The sequence below is a fragment of the Grampus griseus genome, assembly GCF_964374135.1.
Source record: "Grampus griseus genome assembly, chromosome: 12".
Classification (NCBI taxonomy): Eukaryota; Metazoa; Chordata; class Mammalia; order Artiodactyla; family Delphinidae; genus Grampus; species Grampus griseus.
Window position 1 is genome coordinate 24,881,553 of NC_139006.1, and position 25,560 is coordinate 24,907,112.

General features: G+C 51.6%; 1 protein-coding gene across 2 annotated transcripts in view; it reads left to right on the top strand.

Moving 5' to 3' along the window:
* The window catches only part of SPECC1L (sperm antigen with calponin homology and coiled-coil domains 1 like), a 122,420-nt gene extending 98,175 nt beyond the window's left edge, over positions 1-24,245 (top strand). For both annotated transcript variants that reach the window (XM_082667862.1, XM_082667863.1), the window contains exons 14-16: positions 20,139-20,255; positions 20,793-20,852; positions 22,272-24,245. In XM_082667862.1, the coding sequence (XP_082523988.1) occupies positions 20,139-20,255; positions 20,793-20,852; positions 22,272-22,361 (267 nt within the window). In that variant the 3' untranslated portion in view covers positions 22,362-24,245. The remainder of the gene's footprint in view (positions 1-20,138; positions 20,256-20,792; positions 20,853-22,271) is intronic.
* The last annotated feature ends 1,315 nt before the right edge of the window (positions 24,246-25,560 follow it).

The following is a 25,560-nucleotide window of genomic DNA, read 5'->3' on the forward strand; positions in this document are numbered from 1 at the left end:
AGACACAGAATGCCTAATTCAAAAAGCTGATAATGCCTAGTGTTGGGAAAGAAGCAGAATAAAAACACTTAGACATTGCTGATGGGGTTGGAAAATGTTCCAGCCACTTTGGAGAACTATTTGGAAGTATCTGCTGAAGTTGAGTATTCATATATCATATGAGCAAGCAGTTTCACTCTCAGGTATATCTCAACCAAAGTGTGTACGTGCATTCATCAAAAGATATGTATGAGGTTGTTAACAATCTTGGGTTGCTTGAAACCCCAGAAGTTGGCAAGATTAGTCTAATATGTGTCACAATAATGGTTAACCTTTAGGAGGTCACAGGAGGCTTTCTGGGTTATAAGCACTAGGTAACTAGTACTTATGAAAAATGGAAAAAATATGAATTCCATCATATTTTCTACATAGACAATTTTGCCATCTGTGACTAAAGACAGTTTTAATTCTTCCTTTATAATCTAGATGCCTTTTATTCCTTTTTCTTTCCTTATTGTACTGGCTAGAAACTACAGTACAATATTGAATAGAAGCAGATATCCCTGTCTTGTTACTGGTCTTAGGGCAGGGGTCAGTAGAGTTTTACTTAAAGGCCTAGTGGTAAATATTTTAGACTCTGTGGGTCATAGGTCTCTGTTGCAACTATTCAACTCTGCCATTGTACCTTGAAATTAGCCATAAGTCAACACATAAATAAATAGGCGTGCCTATATTTTAGTCAAAATAGGCAAGAGGGTCATAGTTTGTTGATACCCATCTTAGGGGGAAGGCATTCAGGCTTTTACCATTAAGTGTACCATTAGCTCCAGGTTTTGTTGATGGCCTTAATCAGGTTGAGAAAGCTCCCTTCTATTCCTCGGTTGCTGAGAGGTTTTTTTGTTTGTTTTTGTTTTTTAGTCAGGATTAGATGCCAGATTTTGTCAAATGCCATTTCTGCATCAATTGAGATGATCATGTGTTTTTTTTCCTTCATTCTGTCCATGTGGTATATTTCATTCATTGATTTTCATGTGTTGAACTATCCTTGAATTCCAAAAATAAATCCCACTTGGTCATGGCATATGATCCTTTTATATGCTACTGAATTTGGTTTGCTAGTATTTTGTTGAGGATTTTTACATCATTGTTCATAAGGGATATTTCTCTGTAGTTTTGTTTTCTTACAGTGTCTCTGTCTGGCTTTGGTATCAGAGTAGTGTTGGCCCCATAGAATGAGTTAGGAAGTGTTTCCTCCTCTTCAATTTTTGGAAAAGTTTTGAGGAGGATTGGTGTTATTTCTTCTTTAAATGTTTGGTAGAATTCACCCGTGAAGCCATCCATTCCAGGGCTTTTTTTGTTGGGGGGTTTTTGATTACTGATTCAATCTTCTTACTAGTTAAAGGTCTGTTCATATTTCCTATTCCTTCATAATTCAGTCTTAATAGGTTTTGTGTTTCTAGGAGTTTGTCTATTTCATCTGGGTTATCCAATTTACTGGTGAACAGTTATTCATAGTACTCTCTTATAATCCTTTTTACTTTTGTAGAATCAGTAGTAATGCGCCTACTTTCTCATGTTAGTAATTTGAGTTTTCTCTCCTTTTCTTAGTCTTTCTAGCTAAAAGTTTATCAATTTTGTTCATCTTTTCAAAGAACCAACTTTTGGATTTACTGATTTTTCTGTTTTCTACTCTTTATTTTGTTTATCTCTGTTCTAATCTTTATTATTTCCTTCCTTCTGTTAGCTTCTGGGTTTAATTTGTTCTTTTTCTAGTTCCTTAAGATGTAAAGGTAGTTAGTTTGTTGATTTGAGTTCTTTCTTATTTCTGAACATTTAAGAGTTTATAGCTATAAATTTCCCCCCAACACTGCTTTTGCTGTGTCCCATAAGTTTTAGTTTTAGTATGTTGTGTTTTAATTTTCGTCTTTTTTTTTTTAATCTAATCTGGGGGCCAGAGTTTCCTTTTTTTTTTAAAACTGAGTATTTTAATTAATTTATTTATTTAGTTGCACTGGGTCTTAGTTGTGGCGGGCAGGCTCCTTAGTTGCAGCTCACAGTCTCCTTAGTTGTGGCATGCGATCTCTTAGTTGTGCATGCATGTGGGGTCTAGTTCCCTGACCAGGGATCGAACCCAGGCCCCCTGCATTGGGAGCGTGGAGTCTTATCCACTGCACCACCAGGGAAGTCCCTCAATTGTCTTTAATTATTTTCTGATTTTCCTTGTGACTTCTTTGATCTTCCAGTTGTTTAAGGTGATTTATTTTTTAAAAAGTAGTAAACCAACCCTGTATTCCTGGGATAGACTCCACTTGGTTATGATGTATTATCCTTTTTCTGTCTTGTTAATTTGTTAAAAATTTGTTTAGAATTTTTGCATCTATGTTTATGAGGATATTGGTCTGCAGTTTTCTTTATGTCTTTAGCAGGATTTGGTATCAGGGTAATGTTGACCTCACGGAATGAGTTGGTAAGAAGTCTCTCTTCTTTATTTTTCTGGAAAAGTTTATGTACAATTGGTATTATTTCCTACTGAAATATTTGGTAGAATTCCCCAGTGAAGCCACCTGGGTCTGGGGTTTTCTTCGTGGGAAAGTTTTTAATGACAAATCCAATTTCTTTAGTAACTCTAGGGTTACTCAGGTTATCTGTTTCTTCTTGAGTGAGCTTTGGGTGTTTGAGTCTTTCAGGGACTCTGTCCATTTCATCTGAGTTGTTGAATTTATTGCCATAAAGTTGATCATAATTTTCGCTTATTATCTTCTAGATATTTGTAGAATCTGAAGTGTTGTCTCTGCTCTGACCTCTGATATTGCAGTTTGTATATTCTCTCTTGTTTCCTGATTAATTTAGCTAAAGGTTTATCAAATTTACCTTCTTGGGCTTCCCTGGTGGCGCAGTGGTTGGGAGTCCGCCTGCCAATGCAGGGGACATGGGTTCATGCCCCGGTCCGGGAGGATCCCGCATGCCATGGGGCGGCTGGGCCCGTGAGCCGTGGCCGCTGGGCCTGCGCGTCCGGGCCCTGTGCTCCGCAGTGGGAGGGGCCACAGCAGTAAGAGGCCCGCGTACCGCAAAAAAAAAAAAAAAAGGACAAAAATTTACCTTCTCAATGAACCAGTTTTTTATTTTATTTAGGTATTTATTTTTGGCTGCATTGGGTCTTCATTGCTGCACACAGGCTTTCTCTAGTTGTGGCGAGCAGGGGCTACTCTTTGTTGCGGTGTGCAGGCTTCTCATTGTGGCGGCTTCTCTTGTTGCAGAGCACGTGCTCTAGGCACGCAGTCTCAGTAGTTGTGGCACATGGGCTCAGTAGTTGTGGCTCGCAGACTCTAGAGCACAGGCTCAGTAGCTGTGGTGCACAGGCTTAGTTGCTCCGCAGCATGTCGGATCTTTCCAGACTAGGGCTTGAACCCATGTCCCTCGCTCTGGCAGGCAGATTCTTAACCACTGCACCACCAGAGAAGTCCCTAATTTTATTTATTTTCTGTATTGTTTTTGTTTTTCTGTTTCATTGATCTGTACTCTGGTCTTTTTATTTTCTTTCTTCTGCTTACCTTGGGTTTTATTTGCTCTTCTTTAGTTAAGGTAGAAGTTGTCTTGATTTGAAGGTTTTTTCTGCTATAGATGCTTATTGCTAGGAATTTCCACCAAAGTACTTACTACTTTAGTGGTATCCCACAAACTTTGATATATGGTATATTCTTTTTCATTCAGTTCAAAATACTTAGTAATTTAATTTCCCTTTTGATTTCTTCTTTGACCCATGGGTTATATAGGAGTATGTTATTTAGTTTCCAAACACTTAAGGATTTTCCAGAGATCTTTCTATTATTGATTTCTGACTTCAATCCATTGTGGTCAGAGAACGTACTCTCTGTAACTTGAATATCTTTTAAATTTTTCGAGACTCATTTTGTGGCCCAGAACATGGTGTATAGTTTTTAAAAATACTCTTCTGCTGTTATTGGAAAAAATGTTCAGTTAGAGCCTGTTGGTTGAGAGTGTTGTCAACATGTTCTGTATCTTCAGCTACTTTGTGTCCTTGCTCTGTCAGCTGTTGAGTGAGGGGTATTGGAATGTCTTGACTTGAAGTTGTGGATTTTCTGTCTCCTTGCAGTGCTAATAGTTTCTGCTTTGTGTATTTTGAAACTGTTATTAGGTACATAAATGTTAAGGATGAGAAATTGACCTCTGTCATTATGAAATGACCTTCTTTATCCCCGATAATATTCTTTGCTCTGAAGTCTCCTTTGTTTGATACACCCACTCTGGCTTTATTTTGTTTACAAAATATTATTATTTTGATTACAGTTTAGCATGGTGTATATTTTTCTAGTGTGTTTCTGATAGGTAGCATATAGCTGAGTATTACCATATTGCTATTTTTTAAGTTATTTTCCTAACGGTTACTCTAGGGATTACAATGTACATCTTACCAGAGTTTACTTAAGGTTTTTCTGACTTAATTTGGTAAAATATAGCTCCAGTGTAGCCCCATTTCCTCGCTCTTCCTTTGTGCTGTGATTGTCAATATATGTTAGATTTGTGTTATAAACCCAATAGTACAGTGTTATAATTATTCCTTTATACAATGCTATTTTTTAAAAAACCTAAAAGAAGAACAGTAATGAGGGCAGCTTCTGGTGAGAGAGCCACAGACTTTCTGTTCTTACCGGAAGTTTTAGTCCCTTTTCATGAATAATGCTTCTTAATTTATTTCCTTTGATTGATTTCCAGAGTCCTGAAATGATTATTTTTGACCAGTTTGTCCAGTTTCATGTTTTTTTTAGGAGAGGATTTGTCGGCCTCTGCTCCACCACAGCTGGAAGTCTCCTAGCGTGCTTCCTTTTGGGATTCTTCTTTATTTCCTGACCCTTTTTCAGTAAGCAGCAACAAATTCTCCCAGAATTGTGTGTCCCTGTGGGTTGAAGAGAGTAGAGTGAGAATGAATGGCCAGATAAAAATAGCTTGGTCCTTCCCAGCTCCTTTGAAATAGTAGACGGTCTGTAGAAAGTAGGAGAAAGGAAGTTCCCTCCTTGGGCCATGTGCCGTGTCCACGGGGAGCGTGCTGGTGTCTGCCTCTAAGGCCGGGCGCTGGTGCTGCACCCTCCCCAGGCCACTGCTTGGAAGCTGTAAAGGCAGCTTTCACCCCCCGGGAGAGATTGGCCCCAGAGACCCAGGTTCCTTTTGATGCTTCTTGGTCACTGCATGCTGGGAGGGGCCGGGGAAGAGAGCAGCTCCTCTACATACAACCCTTCCTCCCCTGGTCTGTCTGAGGGTGCGGATGGAACGTTACTGCTGTGGATACTCCCCTCCCTTTTTAAGGATGTCTTCAGTCTCTCTCAGGAAGACGCTACAAGTGCCACTTTCCCCATCCTCCCTTCTCTCTCTCCCCTTCCACCTTCCTAGCATCCTCTCTTTGTGATTGGAGTTAGTGCTCAGGTGGGGGAGGGCAGAACGGGAAGGTTAGGAAAGCTAGGGGCTCTGCCAGTGGATAGGGTACAGTTGAACAAACGCGTTCAGGATCCCTGAAGCTCAGAGCAAAGCTTAGAGTTGGTTTGATTTCCTCTGCTGTATCTGGAGTCTCAGGCCACAGGGACGGCTTCCCAGAGTTAAAAATAAAAAAGGTGCAGGCAGCAGATAAGGGTTTTGATCTGAATCAGATCTAGGTTGGAAGTCTAAATTTTTTTGTTTTACATTGTCACTTTGCATGGAAACTAAATTCCCATACAGAAAGATCTTATTGTTTGTAAATATCACTGCGTTCCAGGGGTTTAAAATACTTGAACAAAGGGAAAAAGAATGGCCAGATTTGTGGTCCCACCCGTTCTTTATGTGGACTTGCATACACTCACAGGTTCTTTCCAGTGAAACGATTAAAGCTGCTAGTCTAATTGTCCTCTGACCTGATGACACGCCGTCTCCATCCAGAAAGCTTGCAGCAGCTGAGCAAGGTCCCTTGCCCACCAGGCGCCCCTGGGAGCAGAGCGCGCGCGGCTTGGGCTGTGCTCCGCACGGCAGTCACAGTGGAGTGAGAGGACTGCTTCCTGTTTTTAGGGATTCCTCTTAGTGCCAAACATAGCAGCTGGGAAACAAAGTTTTCCCAGAATCACGATGTACTTCTTGTGTTCTGTTTAAACATGATTTGACAGCAACTGTTAACCTCTATTTCCAGAAATGTCAGGGCTATAATTTTTAAATTAATTGCTTAGTAACATTGAGATAAATTAGTTTGATCATTGTTTTAGTGTGAGGTAGGTAACACTACTCAGTCAGGTTTCCCCCTGTGACACCAGTTAGGTTTTCCTACGCAGGTGAGAGGGTGTGCAAATCGCACACGGCGCTGGTTCTTAAACACTGATTCTCGTCTCTCTGATTGGGAGCGTCTTTCAGAGCCACATTCGGGGTCCATACATTCAGGAAGATGTTCAGTAGAGCTGACCTTCCAGCTGCCGGGCGGAGCCATGGTCAGTACACAGAAGCAGCAGACTCTCAGATATGCCTGCTGTGACCTCACCAACAGGATGGGCTTGTGCAAGTGCAGAGGTGGGAGGGGTCCACGGAGTTTCCACAGTTTCCGCGGAGTCACAGACTCCGTGACTCGGGGTCCTGCTCCTCTGCCCTTCCTTCTTCCCGTGTAACTCCCATGAGGACACAGAGAAGCCTGCTGTGTGTGGTCGACGGTTTGGTCACCAGCGCTCTTAGTTAGCCTTAAGATACTTGTCTCAGGAGTGCATTTGCTTAGATAAAGTTTGAAGTGCTTCATCGGAATCAGCATCCAAAATTCCATCCTCAGAAGTTGGAGAAAGTCAGACATGAGACGGCCCTTAGAAATCGTGAAGATGGGGCTTCCATTCCATAGGGAGGAAGCTGCAAGCCAGCGGGGTGCTTGCAGCCTGAGCCCTCGCTGCAGGGTCTCCTGACACCCAGCCCCAGACTCTTCCTACCAAGCTGTCCTGCTTCCCCAGCAGTGCCCCAGACTCCAGTAAGTTTCCAGTAAGTAGGTCTTTTTATTTTATGAGTAATGCTAAGAAATAGAAGATAAATCAGGAAAGTAACATTTTCAAGAGCTGCTTAATTATTTTGCTAAAAGCAGAATCACTAAATTGTCTGGGTCACGTAATCTTTATGTATCATCTCTGGTAGCATGCATAGTCCTTACTCGCTTACATCGTGAGAAGCCTTTTTTTTCTTCTTGTGCTTCATTGACTTTGGATGGGGTGCCAGCATAACGATGTGAAGTCCACAGAGGAGTTGAGATTTGACGGGTTAATTTCATTACCTACCTGATGCTCTGGGTTTTCACAAATGAGTTTAGCCTGAGGTCATTCGGGAAATTTAGGGTACCTCTTCATTTGTAGAAGCAGATTATTTGAGAAGATGCTCCATTGCTGCCTCATGGTACACATATAACTATGGAAAGGGTAATTAACCATTAGATTCTGTAGGGCAGAGGAAAGAGAACCTGGTTTCCTTTCCAGTTGGGCTCTTCAGACCCAGGAGAAAGTAGGCTGGTCTGTAATCTCCTGCCTTGTAACAGGCACCACGCCAAGAGTGGGTGACTTACAGTAAGCACGGCGTTGACTTGGCTCATACAGGTACGGTGGATAGGGCACAGTAGGCGCAGTTCACCTCTGCTCCATCGCAGGCTCCCGCCCTCACGCCTCTGGTGGTTGAGACTTTCACTGGGGCTGTGACCGGAAACCTCCATGCAGCCTCTCCCTGTGGCCAGGGCTTCCTCACAGCGTGCTGGCCGCGATCCAAGGGCAAATGTCCCAAGAGAGGGACAGGTAACGGCCCCTCGCCTTTCATGACCTGGGGGCAGAGGCCTGCCTGGCTCCAGGGGAGGGAAGTAGACCCCACCTCCTGATGGGCAGTGAGGCTTTGAAGAGGATGCAGGGGAGAAATACCATCAGGCTGTTTCTCAAGAGTCCAGGCTGCCACAGAGATGGCTTTGTCTTATTTAAGGAAGTAGAGACGCTAATAATGTGACATGAACCTGGCAGAACCTGGTAATGATTTTTAAAAACACTGGCTCACAGGTGAGAGGCAGCCTGGGTGGAGCAGTGACAGTCGGTGAAGAGGTGAAGGATTCCTGCTGTGCAAGCAGAGGTGCCCTGGGGTTCACTGGAGCCCACCCTGGGTGTCCAGCAGACAGCACCTCCCGTAAGTCGCTGGCCTGGGGCAGGTTCTGCCATGGTTTAACCCTGCACTGCATTCAGTTATAAAACTCCAAAACAGGGCTTCCCTGGTGGCGCAGTCGTTGAGAGTCCGCCTGCCGATGCAGGGGACACGGGTTCGTGCCCCGGTCCGGGAAGATCCCACATGCCACGGAGCGGCTGGGCCCCATGAACCACGGCCGCTGAGCCTGTGCGTCCGGAGCCTGTGCTCCACAACGGGAGAGGCCACAACAGTGAGAGGCCCGCGTACCGCAAAAACAAAAACTCCAAAACACCAGGAATAAGAGGAAAAGATTAAAAACTGAGAGAGCCTGTGTAGTACCTAAATCTGAATGTGTTTGTGGCTTTGGGATGCCCTTTTTTTTTAAACAAATGTATTGAGGTAGAATTGACATATGTTATTACTACATATATTTTTTCTTCCAGTTTTATTGAGGTAGAATTGACATACAGCACTGTATAGATTTAAGTTGTAGAGCATAATGATTTTTTTTTTTCCTGCGGTACGCGGGCCTCTCACTGTTGTGGCCTCTCCCGTTGCGGAGCACAGGCTCCAGACGTGCAGGCTCAGCGGTCATGGCTCACGGGCCCAGCCGCTCCGCGGCATGTGGGATCTTCCTGGACCGGGGATCAAACGCATGTCCCCTGCATCGGCAGGCGGACTCAACCACTACGCCACCAGGGAAACCTGAGCATAATGATTTGACTTACATACATCGTGAAACGATGACCACAATAAATTTAGTGAACATCCATCATCTTGTATAGATAAAAAGAAAAATATTTTTGTGTTGAGAACTCTTAGGACTCACTCTCTCAACTTTCATGTTTAACATACGGCAATATTAATTCTATTTATCATGTTTATGTTCCATCCCTAGTATTTATTTATCTTGAAACTGGAAGTTTGTACCCTCCAATTCCCCCTCCCCCACCCTTACCTCTGGTGACCACAGATCTGATCTGCTTTTTTGTGTGTTTGTGTGTTCGTTCATTTTTGAAGTCTAGTAGACCCACAGCACTGTGATGCATAACACAGGGGTTTGGAGTTTCTGTACAGTACAAAATGAACACTACTGCTGCACAGATTTACATTCTACAACTTGATGAAACACACCTGTGAAACCGTCCCCATGTGAGATGAGCATCTCCACCTCCTCGGAAGCCTCTTCAGGCACCTTTGCATGCCGGTCGTCCTGCCCCACCCCCGCCACTGTCCCTAGGCAACCACTCATCTGCTGTCCCTGCAGGGTTTGCATTTTTTCTAATTTTGTATAAATGGAATCATAGTGTGTGCAATTTGGGGAGGGGTCTGGCTTCTCTCACTGAGCATAATTATTTTGAGATTCATTTATATTGTTGTATATATCAATAATTCATTTCCTTTTATTCCTGAAGAGTAGTCCGTTTTATGAATATGTCATAATTTGTTATCCATTTGGCTGTTGGTGGACATTTGTCTGGTTCCAGTTGTTGCTTGTTGTGAGGAAAGCTCCCGTGAACATTTGGTGCAGGCGTTTGTAGAGGCATCTGAAAGTGGTTGGCTGGATCATGCAGTCAGTATAGGTTTAACTCTTTAAAAAGCTGCCAGATTGTCTTCCCAAGTGGCTGCACCCCCTCCGCTCCCCCACGTGCACAAGGGCCCTCATTCCTTCCTGTCCTGGCCGTGACTGGGCACGGTCGGCCTCTGTCCTCTCGTAGGTGTATGGTTTTGGTTTTGGTTTAGTTCACAGGTGCCTGTGAACTAATGGTGTTGGGTGTCTTTCCATGTGCTTGTTTGTGATACATTCATGTACCTTCTTGGTGAAGTGTCCATCACAAGGTCATTGAATACAAGGAGGGATGTAATGCCATCTAGAGCATGACCTTTGCCCTCAAGGAACTTCCAACATTATTTTTGAAACATAATATTTCCAGGCCTTTTAAAATTATGCCTTTTCCTAGGCGTCAGACCGCCTTTTGTATGACTCAGATTTGTGATCACAAGCGTGCACTACTGTGCCACGAAGGCTCCAGGTGTGAGCGACCATCAGACTTCTACTGACACCGTCTCCCTCCTCATGGCCCTCAACCCTCTCTCTCTCTGACTGCATCCTAACATGTTTTATACCAAGAAAACAACTTGTATGCAAAAGAAAACCAGAAAAGTAAGGAGCCGGGAGTTCAGGAGCCCAGCGCTACGCACAGGGCCCCAGCAGGACGGACAAGGGGGAGTCACGCTCCACCACAGGGTCCAGAGAGAAGCGTTTTCCCACTTCCCTCTGCTTGTTGCCCTCAAGGGCAGGTAAGTAAACCATCGAGCTGGGGCTTTGGAGAGAAGTACAAGAGGGTGGTACCACAGCTGTCTGTGTTCCCTATTTTAGATGTTTTGCCATTTTCCCTCTGCCAGAACGGTACCTGGTAGGTGTAGAAACAAATCCACTGACAGATTTGAAAGCATCAGTTCCTGCTGGAGGCAGTGAAGTGAGTTCTTCTTGAGGTGAGCGTGCTGTGTTGAGCGGCTCTGTCCTGGGATCATTTCCTCCCCTCACGGCCCCTTCACGTGCGGGCTGCCTGGCCCCTGGGCGTCCTGGTGTCCTGGGTCAGACAGACGCGTTCCCTGCGATTTCAGAAACGGGAAGACTTGTCCGTGGTCCTCCCAGGCTAGGCTCTCCTTCTGTCTCAGCGCCTCCGAAGGTGTTCTGAGGGCTGGGAGGGTGGCTGTGCGTCCCCATGAGCATCCTCCCTGCCGGGGTCCCAGCAGGGCTGTGTCCACGCCTTTGCTCTGATGGATTAATACTGTGCTGCAGTCTCTGTGTGGTAGTTTCCTTTTCTGCATGAATTATATTTTTCAAGTGTAAGGTGTTTGAACGAGTCTAGGTGCACTCTGTGTCTGTCCTTTATGCTTTATAAAGTGTTGTCTTACTTTCAGCAGCCCTCATGTTTAGAAGCTGAAACTTTTTTTTTAAAGCCCATTGCTACACTGAAGCTTTCAGATCCTCAGGCCTTTTTTCCTGGATTTTCTGTCCCTCCCTTCAGACTGCTCTTAAGCCAGCTCTGGAGCAGCCTCTGCGGAGGGCCTTGCGAGCAGCCCAGGGTTCTGCTCGGTGCTTGGTGGAGAACAGCCGCTCGCGGAGCTGCAGCCTGAGCGGAAAACCGTTGCTTGGTGCTGTTCGGGCCATAGGTGCTGTGGTCCCACGACAGAGACGGGCCGCTCACGGAGCCGTCAGTTTTCATGTCCGGCCCAAATAGGGGTCCCCAGGGGCTGGGTGTTGACTAGAGGAGAGGGACTCGGACCCAGCGGGGCCTCCCTGGCCTGCGCCCGTCTGTGTCACGGAAGGCGGTCAGCACTGCCTCAGGAGGCCGGATGAGGGGCCGAGCGAGACCTGCGAGCGCTAGCCGGCACTTTATTAAATCCTCGTAATTGGGTCTTTTCCCCATTTTGTGTATGAGAAAGTTGAGACTCCTCCAAGTTAAACTGTGTGCCCACAGCCCTGTAGCTTGTAAGGAGTGGCCCCAGGTCCCTGGGACCCTAAACCCACGATGCCTCCTACTCTGCAGAAAGGGAGCCTTCAGCTCGGTAGAAGGCATCAACTGAGACATAAGCCAGGGGAGAGTGAGCCTTGAGAGCTGCCCCAGGAGCTCCAGCTAGACTGAGGGCCCTTCCTCGGAGAAGGCATTTAAACAGCGGCTCCCACGAGTCAGAGCTGCTCATGCTGGGCAGCCCTCAAGGCTGCAGCACCCAGAGTGCACTGCATCCATGTTTCAGAGCCTGAGTACAAGATTGGTGACCTCTGTCCCAAGAATACCCTGAAAGAGGCCGTCCTGGGAAGTTCAGGAGTGCTCCTTCTCCTCCTCAAACACTTCCCTGGGCTGCTGGGGCTGGGACCAGCCACCCTTCTCCCTCTATGCCCACGCCCCCTGGAGCACACACAGGAAAGGTACAGCTGGGAGTACTGTGTCTCCTTCGGTTGAAATTGCATTTTAGTGAGTAATAACCCTGTCAGAGCTAGACGCAGTCTAGAAAAGAGTTAGTTCCTACGCTGCTAATAAAACTGCTCAGACTTGCCCCGTGCTCGTGACTTAACTGACCTCACCAGGGACTGTTGCCAACCATCCCTGCCTGGTGGCTGTTTCCTGAATTTTCAGACAGCAGACCTCATGGGTCCTGTGTGCTCCAACACAAAAAGTTTCCTTTGGGAGGGGTTTATGGGAAATATGGGGACATCAATCCGGTCCCTTAGGGTGACATGAAGTGTCCCCTCAAAATAGGTTCATTTGACTAAAAAGAGTTATTACAGCACATTAAGCCTGTGGTGCATGCTTCTACGCTGGACTCTGTGGCGCTTCAGCGTAGTTAGAGCTGCTTCCCGGATGTGTGCTCGCACCCTGAGCACATCAGGCAGCGTCACTGCAGGTCAGTGCGGCCCCTTCCCTCCAGGGCACTGGACAGCCATCCCCAGGATGGGCGGTGGGTCAGGTCCCTTTTGAGTTGGCAGAGTGCTTGGTGTATCCTGGTGGTAAAGGAAGGAGACTGATACCCTGCTTCTACCTTTAACTGTTTGTTTTTAAGAAATTAAAAAATTTTAGAGCAGGGCCAGGGCCGTAGTAAATTCCCATAAAATGCACTCGTGAGTCATTGCCTGCGAGCCATAACTTCTTCAGTAAACACTTATGGGTAAGTTAGTTGCTTTTGAGGCCTACCTGGTGTACAGACTTACTGAGCATAAGCTACTTCTAAACATCAGACAATTTTTTAAATTGTAGTAAAATACACATAATATAAAACGTACCATCTTAGCCATTTTTACGCCTACAGTTGAGTGGCATTAAGTACATTCGCATTGTTGTGTGTCCGTCAGCACCTTCTAGTTCCAGAACTTCTCATCTGGAACTGTTTCCCGGCCCCAGCCCCTGACAGCCACACATCTGCTTTCTGTCTCTGGATTTCACTATTTTGGGTGTTTCATATAAATGGAGTCATGTAATCTGTGGGCTTTGTGTCTCACTTTCACTCAGCGTAACGTTTCCAGATTCATCCACTTTGTACCATGTATCGTTCCTTTCTGTGGCTCGAAAACGCCCCATCGTGGGGATGCTCCCCGTTTTGTTTATCCATTTTCCGGTTGGTAGACGTTTGTGTTGCTTTCACCTTTGGACTTCTGTGCTGCTGTGGACACTCGTGTGGGGGATTTGTGTCCACGCCATCTTCAGGTCTTCTTGGTTTGTCCCCAAGGAGTGGCCTCACTGGGGTGCATAGTGATTCTACGTGTAAGTGACCAGGAATCGTCACATTGCTCCGCAGCAGCTGCGCTGTCTTACGTTCCCAGCAGCAAGTACAGGGCCTCTGGTTTCTCCACATCCTCACCAGCATCTGTTGTTTCCAGTTTTCCAAGTACTGTGCATCCTGGCGGCCTGAGGTGGTGGCTCAGCCTCGTTCTGATTTGCAATTCCCTGGTGACCAACAGCCTTGAGCATCTTCTCTTGTGCTGCTGGCCATTGTCCATCGACTTTGGAGAAATGTCTGTTCAGATCCTCTGCCCATTTTCATATTTGGGCCTTTGGGTTTGTCTGTCATTGTCTGTCTGTCTGTCTGTCTGTCATTGAGTTGTAGGTTTGTTTGGTTTTCATGGAAATTTTCAAATACACACTAAAGCTGTGAGAATAGTAAAAGGACACTCAGTACACCGCCCAGGCCCGGGTGGTCAGCGCACAGTCCTTGCTCTCCCACCCCTGCCTGGTGATTCCGAAGCAGGTCCCAGCCATTTCATGTCACCACATATTTGGACAGAGGTCAGACTTCCCAATTGAATCATGGTCAGTTTTACCGTTGATTTGCTTGACTTAAGATCCAAATAAGGTTCACACATTGCATTTGGATAATATGCCTCTTTTAAGTCTGTTTTAATCTTAAAACTCCCATCCCTCTTTTTGTCTCCTTTCAGTTTGTCTTTGGAAGGAATTGGACTGTGTCCTGTGGAGCGTTAGCATTTTAGGTTTGGTGTTGACAGCCCTGCAGTGCTGTCCCTGATATAAACTGGTAGTTGATTCGAGGCTGGATCTGATTCCAGCTCAGATTTCCGGCAGAAGCCCCTCAGGTGGAGTTGTGTCCGTCCGACCAGGTAGAGGGGAGGGAGGCCGGCTCGCTACCGCTGCTGATTGCGGTCGCCCAACAGTGCTGGTCTCACTCCGTCTGTCCCAGGAATTCCTCTTTTCAGACAGGCTCCTCCATCGGCTGTTTGGTTGCCTTATGTCGAGTCTGGTCAGGAAGGTTCCGTCCAGTGCTTGATCCTGGCCTGGTTCCCCAGCGCACAGGGTCCTGAGCGAGGTCCAGCTGGCCCGGCCAGGCCTCATGCTGGAATGTCCCGTCCATGTTTCCAGCTGCCTTTGGTCGTCGGGTCGGTGGTCCTGCCTCCTGGCTGCACACTCAGGGCATCTGGGGAACTTTACGGAGAATGGTGCCCAGACCGGCCGGATCAGCCTCTCCGGCGGATGGCTGAGAGGTGTCACCTTGAAAAGGTTTTGCCCGTGATTCTGAGGCCTTTATTGGAACCCCTTCCCCCACAGGGCACAAGATGCAGGCCTGTCTCCGGGGTCACTGGCCCCCTGGGCTGCCTGCCCTGGCGTCTTTCCTTCTTTCCTCCCACTTTACACACGTCCCGACATGGACATTGTGACGAGCGGGCCTCAGACTCCCCAGACCCCTGCCACCTCCCCCCTCCTCTCCTCTCCCCTCCCCTGACCTGGAGCAGAGCCTGGCTCAACTTCAAACAGGAGACAGCATGGAGGCCCCAGGCAGCACCTCAGATGTGCAGCCAGCGCAGGCACCCCAGCACCAGCAGGCTGCTGCGTGTTCCTCCCAGGGCCTCTGGGGCCTCCCGCTAACAGTAGCTCCCGGAGTGCTAAAACCCGCCTCCTGGTGGCTTTTCCCTCTCTTCTAGGCACTGCACCCCCCACCCTCCTCACCCAGATTCCCTAACACCCTCCAAACCCTGTCCCTTGGCCCAGGGCTGAGGCCTCGAGGCCCCGTGGACAGGGTTTGTCTGTGGCTCTGTCCTGCCTCCCAAAGGCAGGCGGTGTACTCGGTCATGGTCACGGTCACGGGGGGATCCCACCACGGTGGCTGAGACGGCGGAGGAAGTGCTGCCATGAGTGTTGCAGAGATTAATCATGGGTTTTGGCCCTTTGCCTTGTGCCCCCAAAATGGCATTTCCTTAAATAGATCAGAACCTTAACAACTGTGTGGTATTTGGGGTGCATTTTATGGCCCTTAATTAAACTTCAGACACATTAAAACATTTTAAGATGTTTTATGACCTATTCTTAATCTTTTTTTGTGGCCATTTGTGTAACTTCTTGGCTCTCAGACTCCAGCCCTCAACCCTCGATGCACAGAGGTGGGACTCACCTGCTGCCACAGGTGGGGGCAGGCCGCATCTAAGGGCGCAGGAGCGGGGAGGGCACATGTCCCAGCTCGGGGAGCTGCCCGCCAAGGGCAGCGGGGGCCAGGGGAGTCTGAGCTCTGGTGAGATGAAGAGGGCAGCTGAGGGCCCTGCACACAGGCCACAGCCATCTGCCTACAGATCACCGTCGGCCCTTCCTGGATGGAAGGAAAATGGGGTGAAGCACCTCATTTGAGTCTGTGCTCAAAGCTTTTTTTTAATATAAATTTATTTATTTATTTATTTTTTTGGCTGCGTTGGGTCTTTGTTGCTGTGCACGGGCTTTCTCTAGTTGCGGCAAGAGGGGGCTACTCTTTGTTGCAGTGAGCAGGCTTCTCATTGTGGTGGCTTCTCTTTATTGTGGAGCACAGATCCTAGGCACGTGGGCTCAGTAGTTGTGGCTCGTGGGCTCTAGAGCACAGGCTCAGTAGTTGTGGCGCACAGGCTTAGTTGCTCCGCGGCATGTGGGATCTTTATGGACCAGGGCTCGAACCCGTGTCCCCTACGTTGGGAGGTGGATTCTTAACCACTGCGCCACCAGGGAAGTCCCTCAAGGCTTTTTTGAACTCCCGTAACCCTCTTGTTTTTGTCCAAACTTATACTTATCTTGTGCAGTAGGAGAGCCCTGAAGACACCTGAAAGCTAAATGCGAAATCTGAATTCATTAATTAGCAACTTGTATTATAATTACTATGTGTCTCTATTTTAAAAGAAAACTGTTTCATTCTTAGAGAGCTTGGCATTGCCTGTGAATAGTGCGAAGAAAGTCCTCCCGTTAGTGTGCATGTTCCCCTCAAAAAGCACCATTTTTGGCTCTATGAGTATTATTTTTTGTAAAGGGGTCAGCTGGCCACCTGCAGAGCTGCGGTGTCAGGGCCCGTAGGGCGGAAGGTCCTTGACCCTGCAGCTGCTTCAGAGAGAAACGCACTGGAAGACGGGTCTCATAGTCAAGGACCTTCCTCTTCACTGGAAGTACCACTTTCTGAAAACAGAAATTCCATTTCTGGACAACTTTGTGAAGGAAATACGTGACGAAGTCTGTGTGTGAGAGCTGCGAGGCTGTGCAGATGACGTGCCCTGTGCTGTGGTTTGTGGGACTCCTCTGGCGACCTGCTCACTGGGACCAGTGGCACCCTGAGTGCTGCCTTGTTCAGCGGGCTTTCTGGCAGCACTGATGCTGTTGACCCCTCCCAGTTCTGACGCTTCTTCCTTTGGCTTCTGGTTTGTCCCGCCTGTCGGGCCTTCCCCTGTGTCCCGTTGAAGGCGGTTCTCCTCTGCCTGGCCCTTATACTGAGGGGCTTGGTCTGAGGCCTCCCTCCTGTGCACTGTCCGCTCCGGCCACCGCCGGTGCCCCCCCTACACTGCATCCCCAGCTGCAGACCCTCGTGTCAGCACCAGGCACCTCCCTGGGTGCCACAGGCGTAATTGTCGGGAGTACCTCCCCGCAGTGAGCCGTGCGTCACTGGAGGACCCTGCTGTCCAGTTCTGCCGGCACAGACTGCGGACTCTCTCCTTCCTCACGGCCAGTCAGTCCCCAAGTCCAGTTTGCTTTTCTCCGGAGCCTCTGTAGCCCTCACTTCCCCTCCCTGCTCGCCACCCTGTTGTCCCCTGCTCCCAGCTCAGCCCCAGACGACTCATACCCAGGCCCCTGCCTGCAGGCCTGAGGGTGTCTCACTGGGGGTCAGCACTCTGGCTCCCTCCAAGGCCAAGGTCTCCTGCACCACCCTGGAGGGCTGCGGCTCTGGTGTCCTCACAGGCCTGCAGAGACGGTCCGTGCACGTCCCTGTGGCATCTGAGTTGCTTTGCGATGAGCGGTCATAGCGTCACCATCCCTCCGGCCTTGGGTGTTGAATGATTTTATGAGAGCTTGTTATCTGCGCTCTTCTTCAGGAAGCCGGATGGGGTGGGGCCCGGGTCCCCGGCCCACTGCTCACCTCGGGGGCCTGGAGCTCCCTGTGGTCCCTGCTTGGGCACAGCCGGTAGTGGGAGGGGGTGGCTCCCGTGGGAACGGCCATTCCTCTGGCAATTTCATACAGTTTTTGTACCTTTCCGCGCATTTATTTCTTTCTGTGGATCCTGTCCTTTTATTAATACGCTGTGACAGCCGTGGGGCCCAGAGCACAGACAGGAGGCTGGGAACGTCCCAGCTTCCCTGTGCTTTTCAGCTTTGGAGACAGCCTTGCTGTCTCCATGCTTTTCTGTGTTCTGTCTGTGTTATTTCATAGTATCAATAGTTTGATTTTTCAGCCCCGAACATGAAAAACACTGAAGTAGATGGTGAGATGGGAGCAGAGGGTGCAGGCCTCCCCACCTCCCCGCCCACCCCTGTGTCAGGGCCTGTCTGCTTCTCCAGCGTCTTTGGATGGGCCGGGGCCACACTCGCCGGGCCCCCTCCATCTCGCAGGGGGCAGGGCAGTGGTCTGGGTTTCGGTTGTTTTGATTTAGAAATTGGTCGTCGTTGCCCTGGGGCCCCAGGCCCGCTGTCTCCTCGGGGTGCCTCATTCACGAGGTGCTGCTCTGACTGCGGGGTCCAGGCTGGGGGTCTGGTCTGTTTGGAGGAAGCTGGATGGCCGGGTTCCCACAGCTGGGAGCTGGGGCACAGCTGCTTTCTCTGGTGCTGGGGCCTTTGCCTCAGGCCGGTGAGGCCAGGCACGTAGGCTCCGCCACATCAGGCCTAGCGGCAGGAAGTAGAGATTTGTTTTCCTGCAGGCGTGCATGTGACCCACGGGCAGGGGTCGGAGCCTCTGGCTGCTGTAAGCTACACTCAGCCCCGTGCAGAGCTGGGACACATTGTGAAGAAGCTCATTCCCTGCTGCCCATGCGATGGCGACCAGTGTCCTGGCTCTTTTGTCAGGGCGTTTGGCCCTGACGACTGGGAGGAATAATCCCACAGGAATCATCTGTGACCTGAGCCTCATGGAAAAACGCTTCTGGGGTTTATGAGAATTAAAGTGAGACACGGCCCGGAGGATGCTGGGGACCAGGGCTCCCAGCCCTGTCCTCCCACCCACCAGCCCCACACCTTGGACAGGTGACTTCCTTCCCTGGTCCTAGCTTAGTCCCAGGTGGGGCTGAAGCGCCCCTGCTGGCTGCTTCCTGAGATCCCGATGACATCAAAGGGACAGGTTGGCCATGGCCATAACTGTGGTTGTTGCGGAGCAGAGGCCTGTGAGGGCAGCCAGCCTGTCGGGGCAGTGTCTTCATGGTCACAAGTGTGGGGACCAGTGAGGCAGGGGCTGCCCAGGCCTCATCTTAGGGGGGCAGTGATGTCACTGAGTGGCTGGCACTGCCCTTAGATGGCCGCGTCAGATGGCCCACGGCCACCACACCTTACCACCGCCTTTCCCTGGGGCTGTCAGCAGATTTGCGCCCCTTTGCACCTTAACCTGATCACTTTCCTCACCACAGTTTATGGACAAGTCCTCCAGGCCGGATTGGCGGCCACTGAGGGAGTGACCTCTGGGATCACTGCCCCCAGAGCTGCTGCCCTTCAGAGGGTCATGGTTGAGCAGTCCCCAGAGGGCAGCGTCCTGGGTGCCTGCAGTCAGGGCTGGACGCTTCCTTTTGGTGACAGAGTTTGTTTCCACACTACCTGCTGCTTTTGTCAGGAGAGCCCCATCCTCCCCACCCGCCCTTTGTCCCTGGGCCCTACTTGGTGTCAGGACCTAACGGTTTGTAAGGGGGTCGGGCCTGTAAGGGGGTCGGGCCGGCAGACTTTGTAGAACACTCCCTACAGAGGTGAATAGCGTTGTTGTTCTTTGGCCGCTGCTCCCGGGGAGTGAGGACTGCCGCCTCGAGCACAGTCACCCAGGAAGCGGACTCATGCATTTGAAGGCTGCATGAAACAGTAGTAAGACATGAAGCAGGAGGTGCTGGGGGTTGGGGTGCTCTCTTTTTCAGTTTGTGGCATTTTCATAAAGCGTGTGAATTTCCAAATTTCATTGTGGAGTTTCAGCTTCAAAAGGGTTCTTGCAAATAAAGGTAAAGACTACTTTCTAGCTGAATTGCTTTATCATATAATAAAATACTCTGAATGACGTGTTTCTTCTGTAGTTGTGAACAAGTTAATTTGAATATGGAGTAGGTGCCCCTTCAAAGAGTCGAGGTGGTTCTCGGAGATGCACTGTGGGAGCCCCACGCACCCCCCACCCCCCACCCCCCGGTCATTGGCGCCGAATGCAGGCTGGTGGCTGGTCCTCAGAGTGCAGGGGTTGTGATGTCCTGTAAATGATGGGGAGGAGGCTGGACCACAGCTCTTCCTAACAGCGCTGCTGCTCCCCGGTGCCCCGGAGGCAGAGCCCCTGGCCCCCAGGGCTGTGTCCTCTCAGGCCAGGGTTTGGGTGGCTCAAATTTCTGCTGCTGTGGTTGCAGCGATCTGGTGTGCAGGGTGGGGGCCGGTCACGGGCACCAGCTGGTCCTGGGCTTGGCCCCCAGCCCCCCATCCTGCCGTGCTTCCTGCAGAAGCTCAGCCTGCTGGGCCTGGGGGCCTCCGCCCCCCTCGGCCATCTCCTGAGAAGCCCGCAGTGTGTGTTGCTCACATGTTTTCTTTCTTTTCCTGCAGAATATCGACATCACCAACTTTAGCAGCAGCTGGAACGACGGGCTGGCCTTCTGTGCTCTCCTGCACACGTACCTGCCCGCCCACATTCCCTACCAGGAGCTCAACAGTCAGGATAAGGTGAGGCCATGGAGGGCAGGCGGCGAGGGGAGAGAGCCCTCCGTGGCGGTGCGGGGGGGCAAGCTGCTGGCTCCTCGCACACCCCGGTGGCCTCTCTGGGAACGACATTGAGGGTCAGGGCTTCTTGAGGAGAGTGGTCTGGGCAGCGTCACCCACGCCAGGCCACCTTCCCCACGTCCAGCCACGACCGGCTCACGGTGCAGCCCTGCCCAGACAGGCACTGGGAGAGGACCCAGGCCCAAGCCCTCTAGTGTGCACCCCCATTGGCCCCTCCTGCCCTTCAGATGACCTTTGAAAACGCCCACGGGGAGGAAACAATTTCACAGGTGTTGCTTATTAGCTTTGGGGGTGCTGGGCAGCTCAGAGCTGATGTGTGAAAAGTGACCCTCCTGTGCGGAGAGGAAAGAACAAGTGTGTGGGTGTCACTCCACAGCTTGTCACCAGAGGGGCGGGGCGTCGGGTATGGGTGTGGACCGGGCTGGTCAGGCTGCCCTCCCCGGCCCTGCTCATGCACCTGTCACACGGTTTCTTTTCCAGCGGAGGAATTTCACCCTGGCCTTCCAGGCTGCCGAGAGTGTCGGCATCAAGTCCACACTGGTGAGCCCCCGTCCCCTGAGGAGAGACCCCTGGGAGGCCTGGTGACCAGGAGGCTTCTGGGTGGGGACTGGGGCCCCGGCGGGCCCTGCACCAGCCCCAAGGACATCCTGCGGGCGGGGTGCAGATGGTCCCCTGCCCGGCACTCTTTATGCCTCCCGTCAAGTGTCCCAAGGAAGCGCCCTGAGTAGGGGGTGGTCACGTTTCGCTGTCAAAAGCACATTCCAGCAGATCTGCCTTGGGTGTCAAAGTAGAGGCAGGGGAGGGCAGGGCAAGGCCCCAGAGCGCTTCTCAAGGGCGGGAAGAGAGGCGGAGGAGCCCTGGGGTCAGGGCTGTGCTCTGGGCTACAGTAGCTCAGGACAGACGTGTTTCCGTGGGGGCTCCTGCCTCGTCACCAAGTCTGACTTCCAGGGAGAAAATACCTCGTCCAAATGCAAAGCCAGAGACTTCCACACCCAGAGATGCTGATGAAATTAACATGACAGGGGTGTTGCACAGCTCGGGGGTCCACAGAGTGAAGGACCCCACAGGGCCAGGTCAGGAACCCCCAGTGCCACCTCCCACCCTGAGGGTACCCATCACCCTGCCTTGTGACAGCCGATAGCTTTGAAGACATATTTGCACTCATCTTTACCCTGCAGGAGTGTTTGTGTAGAGTTCCATAAATATGTCTTCTGAGTTCACAGAAATACGTGTTTCTGAGTGGCTTCTATTCAATCATATATAGAGAGAGAGAGAAATTACAGTTGAAATATTTCTCATTACCTGGATGTTTTACACCATGTGTAAATGCTGATATATAAGCAGGCAGTTCCCCAGCCTAAAAACTTTCCATTGAGATTCTTACACTGAACATACATGTGTTCTTTCTCCCCATCCCATTGACTCTGGTCCTCATTTGTGTCTCGCACCCATGGGACCCCTGGGAGCAGTGCCCTGCAAGGACAGCGGGTCTTTCTTGGGGGCCTCCCGGGCACGTCTCAGAGCCCAGGGTCCCCCGCCCGCTTCCCAGCAGCATCAGCTGATGTCTCCCCAACCACGGGGGCCACACAGGACACAGAGAACTGTGGCTTCCAGGGCTTCAGGGGGTCGCCCACCGTGGGGCAGGCAGTGCCTGGTGGGAAGGACACTCAGAGGTGACGCCGGAGGGGTTAGCGAGGAGAGGCAGGTGGGGAGGACGGCCCAACTCCCCCTCCCCCAGAGGAGACCAGCCCCTTCCAGCCTTGAGGGGCAGCCCTGGGCAGGGCGGGAGGCTTGGACATTGCCTACGCCCCGGGCGAGGAGTTTCCTGGGTACTAGGCTGCTGACCTGTGCAGTGAGACTCGGACAAAAGTCCCATGAGGGAGGCCCCCACCCCCAGAGCCCTTGGTGCTGTGGCTGGGAGGCAACCTGGGCTCTAACTAGCCTCTTCTCCTCTGTCAGGACATTAACGAGATGGTCGGGACCGAGCGGCCGGACTGGCAGAACGTGATGCTCTACGTGACGGCCATCTACAAGTACTTTGAGACCTGAGCACCTGAGGCCCCACGGTCACCCCGAACGCAGCTCCCTACACTCTGCCCCTGACCGCCCCGCAGCGTGTGAGCCCCGCCCCCGGCGGGCAGGGGACTCGGCCTGTGTGGCCTGCGCTTGGGCCAGGCTCTTCCACCTGGCCTCCGCGGCCAGGGCCCCGCGCACACGCTGACCTGCTGGAGAGATTGGGGAACCATTAGCACTGGGGTGGGAGGAAAGGCTCACTCACGGTCCAACCTAGGGAAGGGGATTCGTGTGCGGGCAGCTCCCTAGGTTGTGAAAGCTTCCTGCAGCACCTCAACTGCTCGCCCCTGAGAACCGGGGCGGGGTGGGGGGAATGGGTACCTTATAGGCCCCTGTTCCCCTCCTGTGTGACAGGGCATCCTCGCCGGCGATACGGACCGTGCCCCCCGCCCTCAAGCTCTGCCAATCTCCAGCTCCAGGGGCTCGGAAACCCAGCACCAACCTCAGGGTTCCAGACAAAGGAATCTTTCCTAAGGAGTTCTCTTTTTTTCTTATGAGCAATACTGGGGGGAAATGGCTTTTGTTTTCTTAGTACCAAAGTTAAATTGTTTTGGTAAGTGTAGCGATAAAACACAAAATCTGGACATAAGGTGATGAAAGCCAGAACCAACGTGGCAAGAAACAGGAGGAAAAGCTGAACAAGTCAAGGGGCCCAGATGGTGCGATTTCAGTCCCTGAGTCGCTCGGAAGTGACTCTCCTGGCTGGGGTGGAAGAAAGTGCCTTAGCTCTGCAGGGGAGGCTGCCGCCGCCATCCAGACGACAACCCTCAGCAGCCCTTCTTGGGAACGGGGAGCCGCTGTTGGTTCAAACAGTTTCGAGACCTGCACTTCCAGAACACAAATAAGCAGGAGGAAGAGCAGCCATTGCCCCACAGAATGCAAGGCGGGGGCTTGGGGAGGCCACCCAGCCAGCCTGGGGGCTGCGGCTCCATGCGTGAGCAGGAGGTTCAAGACCAGGGGTCGGACGAGTCAACAGCCCAGGGCAGAGGGCGGCTGTGAGACGGGCTGTACATGCAGCCCGCTGGCCCAGGTCACCGGCTGCCACCCCCTGGGAGGCTCCTGGTGAAACGCCTGTTTTCAGCTGCAGAGCAGCGCCCAGCCCAGAGCACAGAGGAGACCCCTCCTCCCTGACAGGCTCTGTCCTCGCATCTGCTGCCCTGCTGGGCACCTGTGCTGTCAGCTGAGTGACTGTCAGGGGAGAGTTGTTGCTTTTCAGTGTCTCTCCACTTGGTTCTTCTCTCATCTGCCCTTATGGTGGCCTGTGTGCCTGATCTGCGGCCACATTTGCCTATTTATTATGTGAGGCGGCTGTTTTGGCCAATGGAGACTTTCCTGGGTCTGCAGTTCACACCGCTGTCCCTGGCGGCTCCTGCTGCAGGGCCTGTGGGGGGAGTGTTGCTGGTGTCCTCTGGAGGAGCGTGGCCACTGCTGATGGGCTGGTGTTGCCCGGCCTCAGCTCCCGGGGTTGGTGACGGGGCAGAGGGGGCTGCAGGGAGGGCTTCCTGGGTGCCCAGCTGCCTCTCTGACAACAGGCTGTGTGGCCAAGCCGCCCACGATTTCCACATGGATCCACGGCTGAGAAGGTTCCAGAAGCAAGACATTTCGCTTTTCCTGGTAGGATCCTTGTACTGTTGGCTTTAAGGGGTGACCCTGGACGGTCCTGTGTTCCTAGAAGTGGTGCTGTGAGGTGCTTTGGGTCCAGTGGCAGTTGCTGCGAAGTCTCCAGGAGGACATCCTGCCTCCTCCCTTTAAGCACAAGCTTTACTGCAAAAGGACCAGTGTTGGTTTTCTCTCGACCACAAGCTTCTGCTGGCTGATGATACTGTTAAGTTTTTGTTCTATTAAACGTTCTTGAATGTCCTAAAATTGTCGTGACACATCAGGCTTGGGCTTTTCTGGGTCGCTGTGAACAGGACCCTCGCCACCTCCGGGGACGGGCTGTGGCAGGGAGGGCACCTGAGCCCACAGGCCAGGAGATGTCGCCGGGGGCCTGAGTGGGGTGGGGCAGGGGAGGCTTTGGCCATCTGCCTGCATCTGGGGTGGGATGGCCCAGGTGAGCCATGCGGCCTGGGCGGCCTTGTGACCGCGGAGGTTCTGTAACGGGCATCAGGCCCCAGAAGCACCGCCTGAGCTGCCCCCACACCCCCCACCTGTGGCCCAGACATGTGCTGCTCTGGGTTGGGGAGGGTGCCTTGAGGTTTTCTGGGTTTTTTTAGAAATGTGTCTTCTTGGAGATAATTTTGAGAATGTATAAAATTATAGAGAAAAAAATCAATAATTATACCATTCGCAGGCACCCAACCAATCAAGCCTTTCTTCCTGGGCATCTTGTGTGGAATGACAGTGACTCCACAGAGCACAGCCGGGAACAGCACTGCACCTCGTCACGTTGCACATGACACAGGTCACGTGCAGAGGCCGTGGCATCCCCTCCTGTTCACACTGGCAGACCTGGGCGCCCCTCCCAGGCCTGCGACCCCCTCCCCAGGGTCAGGGTTTCATATGGTAACTGATTTGCTCCCTGGGAGGCCCAGAGCCGCCAGCTGAGTGGAGGTGTGTATGTCAGAGCGGTGGCCCGTCTTCTCCCCACTCAGCAGCTGTGTGGCCAGGGTTACGTGGCCGGGGCCGAAGACGCTGAGCTCCCTCCCTTGGCTGCTGCAGGGAGGTCGTCCAGCCAAGGCCACAGGCTCTGAGACACGGGCCTGTGGGCCCTGCATGTGGCGGCAGGAGTGGGGGACCCCACCCGGGACCCTGGGCAGTGGGGGAAGCTCTGCTGTCTTAGCTGCTGCCCCACAGGGTGGGGTCCCTCCCCAGAACACTCCTGCCTGCTGTGCCAGCTGCCTCAGTAGCAGACCGACTCCATCTCCAGAGCCTCTCCGGCGCGGCTGGGCAGACTGGGGAGCGTCCTCTTGGGCTTGGGGAGGCCTGGCTTCCCTCCCACGGCACAGCACTCCTGCGGCCCAGGGTTGGCCAGGTTTTGTCTAAGGTGGTCCCTTAGTGGGGGACAGGGACAGACATCAGGGCTCTGGTGCCTGCAGGTCCCGTGCTGTGTCGGGGTGAGGGGCGGGTTCTCGTCAGGCCCCAGGTTGCTGGGAAAGTGCTGGCCAGAGTGCCAGCCCCAGCAGGCCAGGACTTCGCTGGGCTGCCCTGGTCATTGGTGCAGGAGGCAGCATGG